The sequence below is a fragment of the Haemaphysalis longicornis genome, unplaced genomic scaffold (genome assembly GCF_048455015.1).
Source record: "Haemaphysalis longicornis isolate Haplotype H1 unplaced genomic scaffold, Haemaphysalis longicornis Haplotype H1 scaffold_14, whole genome shotgun sequence".
Lineage (NCBI taxonomy): Eukaryota > Metazoa > Arthropoda > Arachnida > Ixodida > Ixodidae > Haemaphysalis > Haemaphysalis longicornis.
In genome coordinates, this window is record NW_027526245.1 from 23,963,590 (window position 1) to 23,973,725 (window position 10,136).

At 48.7% G+C, this 10,136-nt stretch overlaps 2 protein-coding genes across 2 annotated transcripts; one reads left to right on the forward strand and one right to left on the reverse strand.

Annotated features, from left to right (window-relative positions):
* Positions 1–1,072: 1,072 nt before the first annotated feature.
* Positions 1,073–3,457, reverse strand: LOC144164807 (uncharacterized). The gene has a single exon (XM_077695071.1). The coding sequence runs from the start codon at positions 3,455–3,457 to the stop codon at positions 1,274–1,276; it is 2,184 nt and encodes a 727-aa protein (XP_077551197.1). The 3' UTR covers positions 1,073–1,273.
* A 1,258-nt stretch (positions 3,458–4,715) lies between these two features.
* On the forward strand, positions 4,716–7,066 carry LOC144164808 (uncharacterized). Its single transcript, XM_077695072.1, has one exon. It carries the CDS (start codon positions 4,716–4,718, stop codon positions 6,897–6,899), a length of 2,184 nt encoding a protein of 727 aa, XP_077551198.1. The 3' UTR covers positions 6,900–7,066.
* Positions 7,067–10,136: the final 3,070 nt, after the last annotated feature.

Here is a 10,136-nt window from a genome sequence, read left to right on the forward strand (position 1 = left end):
CATTTCACGCCGGATACACCGAGAAGCGCCGGGAACTTGCTGCAAGCCGATCGAAACAGTCCCGCTGTTTCAATGGCGGAACAGCACGGCCGGGAAATGGCAGAACAGCAGGAAAAGCCTCATACAGGTATACACGTGGTCGGGAGCGTGTCATTCCTTGTCTTTACAGTGGTACAAAGTATAGTCCCATGACAGAGCATGTTGCTGTATTTTGTTCAGTCAACTATCAATCCTTGATATGTTTATTTTTCTACTAACATCACATTTCATTGACTATTGCAGTTCCGTAATTTCTGCTGCATGAAAAGGATTGCTCTGCCCATCTTGTATTTCCTCCACATCAACAAGACTACACAATTCTCTACATTGCGGAGCTTTGTTTTTTTTGGCACTATTCCATTGTTTCCTTGACCTCCCTCTTGGTTAGAATCAGCATTCTGTATTTGCTTAACCGGAATTTTACTGAAGCCATGTCTGTTTCGATTTAACAGATAGAAATATAATGAAATTTAAGAAACGTGCAACAAGCTCAACAGTCAACAGCAGTGGAATAAGGTGTTCCGCTAAGCGCAAGTTTACTACTCACGTTACTAGCACAAAAAATAACAAAAAGCGATTACTTAAGGACGAAGACGCACGTTTGCTAGCCTCACCGCCCTAATATACGAATGCGCCGCATGTGCAGTCCACTGCGATTCGAAGGTTGTCGCGGGAAAGCTACTCTTTCAAAGGAAGCAGAAAGAACCCCAGCTTTAGCAAATAGTCCATGCAAGTTTCGTTATCGTCGGCGTAGATAACGAGCAACCAAGTCCAAGTCTGTGCTTTATGACAATGAATGTACAGCTTGAAACACAAAGGGTGGCAAGTCAGTCGTGCGGGCCATTGTTGTATCATGGAACAGCCAACAAGGGAGCGAAGAGTGCGAAATCTTGAGTTTCATGGTTCCGAAACGAAACCGCGGGCTGGTGGCACGCTTGGCCGATCGATGCTGGCGCGATAACCTTCAAATCGCTCTCGACTGTACTTCATAGCCGATAAGAAAACTTATTAGTCCCAGTAGAGTGGATGCTTGGGCGTGTTGGTAATTCATACTGGAAATAGGGGTTCACAGCGCGGGAGACAAGGACGACGAAAAACACAAGACGAGCGCTGAACTTCAACAAGCTTTATTGACGATAGCGCCCAGAATATATACAGAAGCGGAGACACAAAAAAGAAGACAAAAAACAAGATAAACAAGGCGGAGGGCATGAAGTCACACTTATGCATGTGTTTAACACAATCGCGACGCATTCAGATAACGGAGTTCGTTATTGGAAAGTGCAACCGACGGCACACTGATGCACAGCTCACCCAGTCGCTGTATCTGTTCAGCTTCTACGATCTCGCGTGTTAGCTGCTCACGGTGTCTGTAGATGATTTCACATTTGTTAAAGACCGGAACGCAACCACAATCTCGACAATGAATACCCAGATGGCCCTGTACTGCGGTATTGACATTGTAATAGTGCTCCTTTAATCTTTCGTTTAGGCATCTGCCCGTTTGGCCGACATACTTCTTTCCGCAAGTGAGCGAAATGACATAAACAACGCCAGCAGTGCAAGGAACAAAGGGCTTTCTGTGCTTGGTAGTGCAAGTGTTTTTTCGTCCGGCACGGGAATTTACGCGCTTGCAAAGCCCTGATAATTTATCAGGGGCAGAGAACACCACTCTGACATTCGCTTTGTTGCCTATTTTCTTCAAACCGTGCGAAATTTTGTGCAAATATGGCAGCACCGCAAGAGGCTTTTTCTCGTCAGCGCAGTCTGTCGTGGCATTCTCTCCCAGCTTAATTTTCTTTAACAATTTTTCGGCCACGGAAACCAATAGAGACTCCGGAAACCCAGCGCTCCTCAGGCGAGACGCCTGTGTGAGAAGGCTAGGCTCCATAGAGTGGCTACAAGACTTGTGCAGGGCATTGGTGAAACATAAATTTGCGATACCGCGTTTGACAAGTTTAGAATGTGCCGACAGAAAAGGCAGGAGGGGTTTGTTTGCCCGGGGCTCATAGACCCAGCACAGGTGAGCAGTAGAAATGCTAAGCTTCAGATCCAAAAATCTCAACTCCCCATCGACCGGAAGTTCGTGGGTGAGGACAAGAGGTGCTAGGCAGTCTTCAAAAATGCAGAGCACATCGGCAACAGCACACGCCAACTTCTCATGCTTCTGACCATCAGAAAAAAGAATGAGAAAGTCATCTACGAAGCGAAAAACTTTAGGAACGACTGCTTGATCAAGGCGGCTAGCAAGGATACGGTCATGGTGGGCCAGAAAAATGTCGCTTAAGATGGGAGCGATGCATGAGCCGATACACACTCCGCTTTTTTGTATGTAAGTGCTATTGTTCCAAGACGCAAAGGTTGATTTCAAGTACAGGCCCAGAAGTGCTAAAAAGTTGGTCACAGAAATGCCGGTCGCATTCTGGAAAGCAATAGAGCCAAAGTCATCGATGCAGCACTCAACGCAACGTAGCAACGTGTCGTGCGGCAAGGAGTAATATAAGTCTTTGATGTCAATGGAGCAGGCGTTGAAACCTTTGTCACTACTTGAGATAAAAGCAATGATATCATTAGAGTCTCTAACGAGAAAAGGGTCCTCAATCGTTAGTAGATTTAGTTTGGATTGTAAAAACAAGGCAACAGCTTTTTGCCACGTCCCATTTTCAGAAACAATGACTCGAAGCGGCCAATCAATTTTATGAGTTTTGACTGTAAAAAATATATCCAAGCTAAGCTTCTTGCAATTGCCAATAGAGCTGGCTAGCCGCTGGAGGTTCAGGGCATTACAAAGCTTTTTCGCATCATTACGTGCTTTTGAGAGCGAGATGTCATTGCGACAGTTAAAAACAGAAGTAATAGCAGAGGTGGCCTTTGAATCAAGCTCAGAATTCGGTAAAACCACAAAGCCCCCTTCCTTGTCAGCAGTAAGCAATGAAAGGGACTGTTCTTTAAAAAACTTGACGACACTATTCACAGGCAAGCTCTTGCGGGGTGGTCTGGGCTGGGACAGGACATGAACACCTTCCGACACGCAACGTTCAGTCTCAGATTCCGGGGCTCGCCTGGCAACTTGCCTTACAAGCGTGAGCAGCTCCGGGGGCGACTTCTGCGGCTCCACGGCGAACTTGGGACCCAGGCGTAGAACACGTTTCACACTGTCCGGAAGGGGCACATCACACGTGGAGTGGACTGGGTTGCTCGGAGGAGGGGAAACCTTCTTGGGGGAGAAAGCCCGGAGCTGAACGAGTGCGTGTTGCCATATGAATTCCGTGGTGCGGCTGGTGATGACACACAGATCGCGCCACTTCTTCTGCGCTATGTGATGGGTGTCGGCGCTGTGCAGTCTGAAGAACAGCAGGTCCCGAAACAGCCTGGCCTGGCGTTTCCACTCAGAACGCAGAATCTTGCAGATTCTCATCCCGTGTCCTGCTGAGGGTGCCACGCCTCCAAACAAGTTGCGTATCTCCGGGGGAAGCAACCTTCGACGTATGCAGTAGGCGAGTGTGCGCGCCCTGCACTCACCTAAGGCGATGAGGTTTACAAGGTGAAAAGGAGTAGAAGGAAAGTGAGTAAAAGGGCCCGATGTACTAGAAATATAACTCAGTAGAGTGGATGCTTGGGCGTGTTGGTAATTCATACTGGAAATAGGGGTTCACAGCGCGGGAGACAAGGACGACGAAAAACACAAGACGAGCGCTGAACTTCAACAAGCTTTATTGACGATAGCGCCCAGAATATATACAGAAGCGGAGACACAAAAAAGAAGACAAAAAACAAGATAAACAAGGCGGAGGGCATGAAGTCACACTTATGCATGTGTTTAACACAATCGCGACGCATTCAGATAACGGAGTTCGTTATTGGAAAGTGCAACCGACGGCACACTGATGCACAGCTCACCCAGTCGCTGTATCTGTTCAGCTTCTACGATCTCGCGTGTTAGCTGCTCACGGTGTCTGTAGATGATTTCACATTTGTTAAAGACCGGAACGCAACCACAATCTCGACAATGAATACCCAGATGGCCCTGTACTATTGACTATTACAATGTCAATACCGCAGTACAGGGCCATCTGGGTATTCATTGTCGAGATTGTGGTTGCGTTCCGGTCTTTAACAAATGTGAAATCATCTACAGACACCGTGAGCAGCTAACACGCGAGATCGTAGAAGCTGAACAGATACAGCGACTGGGTGAGCTGTGCATCAGTGTGCCGTCGGTTGCACTTTCCAATAACGAACTCCGTTATCTGAATGCGTCGCGATTGTGTTAAACACATGCATAAGTGTGACTTCATGCCCTCCGCCTTGTTTATCTTGTTTTTTGTCTTCTTTTTTGTGTCTCCGCTTCTGTATATATTCTGGGCGCTATCGTCAATAAAGCTTGTTGAAGTTCAGCGCTCGTCTTGTGTTTTTCGTCGTCCTTGTCTCCCGCGCTGTGAACCCCTATTTCCAGTATGAATTACCAACACGCCCAAGCATCCACTCTACTGAGTTATATTTCTAGTACATCGGGCCCTTTTACTCACTTTCCTTCTACTCCTTTTCACCTTGTAAACCTCATCGCCTTAGGTGAGTGCAGGGCGCGCACACTCGCCTACTGCATACGTCGAAGGTTGCTTCCCCCGGAGATACGCAACTTGTTTGGAGGCGTGGCACCCTCAGCAGGACACGGGATGAGAATCTGCAAGATTCTGCGTTCTGAGTGGAAACGCCAGGCCAGGCTGTTTCGGGACCTGCTGTTCTTCAGACTGCACAGCGCCGACACCCATCACATAGCGCAGAAGAAGTGGCGCGATCTGTGTGTCATCACCAGCCGCACCACGGAATTCATATGGCAACACGCACTCGTTCAGCTCCGGGCTTTCTCCCCCAAGAAGGTTTCCCCTCCTCCGAGCAACCCAGTCCACTCCACGTGTGATGTGCCCCTTCCGGACAGTGTGAAACGTGTTCTACGCCTGGGTCCCAAGTTCGCCGTGGAGCCGCAGAAGTCGCCCCCGGAGCTGCTCACGCTTGTAAGGCAAGTTGCCAGGCGAGCCCCGGAATCTGAGACTGAACGTTGCGTGTCGGAAGGTGTTCATGTCCTGTCCCAGCCCAGACCACCCCGCAAGAGCTTGCCTGTGAATAGTGTCGTCAAGTTTTTTAAAGAACAGTCCCTTTCATTGCTTACTGCTGACAAGGAAGGGGGCTTTGTGGTTTTACCGAATTCTGAGCTTGATTCAAAGGCCACCTCTGCTATTACTTCTGTTTTTAACTGTCGCAATGACATCTCGCTCTCAAAAGTACGTAATGATGCGAAAAAGCTTTGTAATGCCCTGAACCTCCAGCGGCTAGCCAGCTCTATTGGCAATTGCAAGAAGCTTAGCTTGGATATATTTTTTACAGTCAAAACTCATAAAATTGATTGGCCGCTTCGAGTCATTGTTTCTGAAAATGGGACGTGGCAAAAAGCTGTTGCCTTGTTTTTACAATCCAAACTAAATCTACTAACGATTGAGGACCCTTTTCTCGTTAGAGACTCTAATGATATCATTGCTTTTATCTCAAGTAGTGACAAAGGTTTCAACGCCTGCTCCATTGACATCAAAGACTTATATTACTCCTTGCCGCACGACACGTTGCTACGTTGCGTTGAGTGCTGCATCGATGACTTTGGCTCTATTGCTTTCCAGAATGCGACCGGCATTTCTGTGACCAACTTTTTAGCACTTCTGGGCCTGTACTTGAAATCAACCTTTGCGTCTTGGAACAATAGCACTTACATACAAAAAAGCGGAGTGTGTATCGGCTCATGCATCGCTCCCATCTTAAGCGACATTTTTCTGGCCCACCATGACCGTATCCTTGCTAGCCGCCTTGATCAAGCAGTCGTTCCTAAAGTTTTTCGCTTCGTAGATGACTTTCTCATTCTTTTTTCTGATGGTCAGAAGCATGAGAAGTTGGCGTGTGCTGTTGCCGATGTGCTCTGCATTTTTGAAGACTGCCTAGCACCTCTTGTCCTCACCCACGAACTTCCGGTCGATGGGGAGTTGAGATTTTTGGATCTGAAGCTTAGCATTTCTACTGCTCACCTGTGCTGGGTCTATGAGCCCCGGGCAAACAAACCCCTCCTGCCTTTTCTGTCGGCACATTCTAAACTTGTCAAACGCGGTATCGCAAATTTATGTTTCACCAATGCCCTGCACAAGTCTTGTAGCCACTCTATGGAGCCTAGCCTTCTCACACAGGCGTCTCGCCTGAGGAGCGCTGGGTTTCCGGAGTCTCTATTGGTTTCCGTGGCCGAAAAATTGTTAAAGAAAATTAAGCTGGGAGAGAATGCCACGACAGACTGCGCTGACGAGAAAAAGCCTCTTGCGGTGCTGCCATATTTGCACAAAATTTCGCACGGTTTGAAGAAAATAGGCAACAAAGCGAATGTCAGAGTGGTGTTCTCTGCCCCTGATAAATTATCAGGGCTTTGCAAGCGCGTAAATTCCCGTGCCGGACGAAAAAACACTTGCACTACCAAGCACAGAAAGCCCTTTGTTCCTTGCACTGCTGGCGTTGTTTATGTCATTTCGCTCACTTGCGGAAAGAAGTATGTCGGCCAAACGGGCAGATGCCTAAACGAAAGATTAAAGGAGCACTATTACAATGTCAATACCGCAGTACAGGGCCATCTGGGTATTCATTGTCGAGATTGTGGTTGCGTTCCGGTCTTTAACAAATGTGAAATCATCTACAGACACCGTGAGCAGCTTACACGCGAGATCGTAGAAGCTGAACAGATACAGCGACTGGGTGAGCTGTGCATCAGTGTGCCGTCGGTTGCACTTTCCAATAACGAACTCCGTTATCTGAATGCGTCGCGATTGTGTTAAACACATGCATAAGTGTGACTTCATGCCCTCCGCCTTGTTTATCTTGTTTTTTGTCTTCTTTTTTGTGTCTCCGCTTCTGTATATATTCTGGGCGCTATCGTCAATAAAGCTTGTTGAAGTTCAGCGCTCGTCTTGTGTTTTTCGTCGTCCTTGTCTCCCGCGCTGTGAACCCCTATTTCCATTATTAGTCCCTTTTCCAAGAAAAATCTAAAATACGAGAATCTTGATAGTAAACAACCACTGTTGGCCTCCACTTTCGCCGGATGAACTTCGGAGACCGCGCGCCACTCACGAGCGCGAGTCCGCCTAACCACCTGTTCTGCGGACGAATGACTCACCCGTGGTCTGCCCATAGACCAGCGAACAGGAATTTAGGCGATTATCATTATCATCATCATCATCTAAGCTCCTTAATGTGGGCTTTACATTCAGCGTTGAGCATACACAAACCACATGTTAAAGTCAGTTATTTCAAGCTTCGGGAAAACAACGCTCAAGATGCCTTGCCTACATATTTCCTCGTCCCATCTTCTGGTCGACCACTCCCCACCCTGGAAAAAAAGTCCTGGCTACGCGCCTGGCATACGCTCAATCAGGAGTATTAGCAGCATGCACGTCGGTTGTTTAAAAAAAGGGTGTAATGTATTTGTAATGATGATAGCGCCGATGAACCCCGTCTTGACGATGACCCCCCTCCCTTCTCGTGGCCTTGTTGTGTCTCCCCATCCGGTGGCGGAATGTTGGGGCGGCCTCCGCCGACGCCAGCGAGTCGCAACCCTTTGTATGGGACTCGCCGGCGGCTTTTACGCGGCGTCGGGGAATGCTTTCCTGTCCTCCTGACCTTCGGGGACGGCCAGGGGGGGAGCGGAGGTCAAAACCCTTATGGGCATGTGCGCTGCTGTGGGGGAGGTGGCATTGCTTGCGCCCTGCTCGCGCATGCTTCAACGAGTTAGTCCGGAGCAGCCGCCGAGAGCGCATGCTGTGAGACTTGCTCCCGTGGTAGCCTCCGGGCGCCAGAGTTCCACGCACGTTACAGCCAACCGCGAGGCGGTTCGGCACACCTTTGGCCTCCGGGCCCCCATCAGAGATCGCGCCGCGATACCACCCCTTGTGCGCTGCGGTGCCTTTTAAGTGTAACCAAGTTTTCGTTTTGTCTTATGTTTGCTTCATCGGCTGTATATAAGTGTAAATAGACTTTTTCTTCTTCATCTACCTCCTGCGTCAGCGTCATCGGCTACTTTCACCCATCCACGGCGACCCCAACCACCTTCTTCTACGAACCAAACATTACTGTATACCTCAGCAGACTCAATGATTGCACGCATCTTGGAGCAGCAACAGCCTTGGCAGATGTGTTTGAGTGGTTTTCCTCTCTCATAACATCCACAGTGCTTTCAGGAAAAGCCCCAGGCCTTGCAATTAGCATGTTCAAGTTAAGGATAATGCAGCTCATACTTTACACTTTCAAATCTTTTTCTTAGTGGAAGGATGTTTCTTTATTGGCGGTAAAGCACTAGTGTGCGTAAATCGCAGCCTTCAGAAGCCCAATCAGGCCTCTTTAAATGGTACGGGCAGTTACATAACGATTTGAAAAAGTGGACTGCAAGGACTGTCAATTCACATGATAAACATAAAAAAAATAGCTGAAAACAGAACTGGTAAGGCTTTATCGAAGACTAAACTACGAAGGTAATAACATTTTTGTGTACCTAAGAAATATGGCTTCACCGTAAACATGACTAACACCAGAAAATTCGTATACATGGTGATTAACTGCTACGCCCACATTATGATTTTGGGTGAAACTTTGAGTTTTCCGAAATTAACAACAAAGGTTGCCATTTAGTGGCTACATGTTAGGTTATGCATGAAACACCAATAATTGTTACGGGGGCGAGAACTTGTACATTCAAGTGTTCGAACATTATTCAAGTATGATAGCCCACGGTGCTACCAAAACTGTGTTTGAAAACTTGCGTTCTGGCGGCCAAACACTGTTGACAATGCGGTTGAATGGAGGGACGTGATGTGCTCAGACCGTCCAGAGGTTTAAAACAGGATGACACATGATTACCACACATGCAAGAATGGAAATGATTGGGTGCACGAACGTTACAACTCGGGCAACACAACATTGAGCCAAAATCAATGCCCGCGTACCGCGGCACCGTACACATGGTGAGGTGGCTCGCCGCAAACACAACTAAGCTTGCGAGGCGCGCACATTTGCTGGCAAGCGATCCTCCCTCGCCATTCCAAACACGGCACAAACGACAGCGGTGATTAACGAAGCCGTAAACGCTGCGCAGCACAGTTTAGAGAAGTAGCCGCCCGTGTTCTGATAAACTACGCGTAAAACGTGGTTTGCAGTGGTGAGCAATGAAGCTGTTGAATATAGTGTTGCGGAATGGGAAACGCTACTGAGTTACTGAGCGCCACTGCGTTACTGAGCGCCAGTGCGTTTAGCGCTCAATGCAAGCACCACACACACGTTGCCTTTCTAGACACGAGCCCTCTAGGTTCAACCTCGCCAGTTCAGTTAAACAATTCACACACGCGGTCTCCTGTTAACGAATCCTTAAAGCGGCGATGACAGCTACAAACGACATCCAGTGGCAAAAAAATTATTTCTTTTGCAGTGCGCAGTCAGAAGTGGCGAAGGCCGGAGTGGCGAAGGCCGCCCCGCTAGCAGACGACGCTCGCTTTCTTAGCGCAACTCGCAACCGCAGCGCCGCGGTGGCTAGAGTCGCGGCCGGCCGCCTTCTCTCCGCGGCCGCGGCGGGGAGATACGGAACTGAAACTAAAGCGTGGCAAACTGTTCGCATGGCGACGCAGTGAAACATCCCCCTCGCGAGGGGCACGATCAAATGCAGAGCATTTCCGGGGGCGCACGACGTTAAGTACTTTACGTTACGTTAATGTTGTTGCACTTGTGGCAACTGCTGACGAGAGAGCGCTCGTCAGCAGTAAAATTGGCAGCCTCGGCGCACGTTGAGTCCGAGAGAGGGGAGAGAGTGTCCTTGAAACGTGCCTGGGCGCGCTATCGAATGTTGATCGCGCCGATAGCGAAACGTCTGAGCCGGGCATGTTGAGGCCAGCGATGCGGACAACTACGGACGCCAAGAACGGGTGACATCGTGAGTTAAAGAAATGCTCTGCATTTAAAAAGGCGGCAAATGTGACGAGACAGCTTACCTGACAGGAAACTCCGCAGAAGAGCGAGCGACGTTCAGTGGC

Bases quoted from the DNA above. Each gene is read 5' to 3' on its own strand.
- LOC144164807 (XM_077695071.1), bottom strand. From the start codon at position 3,457: ATGAGAATCTGCAAGATTCTGCGTTCTGAGTGGAAACGCCAGGCCAGG.
- LOC144164808 (XM_077695072.1), top strand. From the start codon at position 4,716: ATGAGAATCTGCAAGATTCTGCGTTCTGAGTGGAAACGCCAGGCCAGG.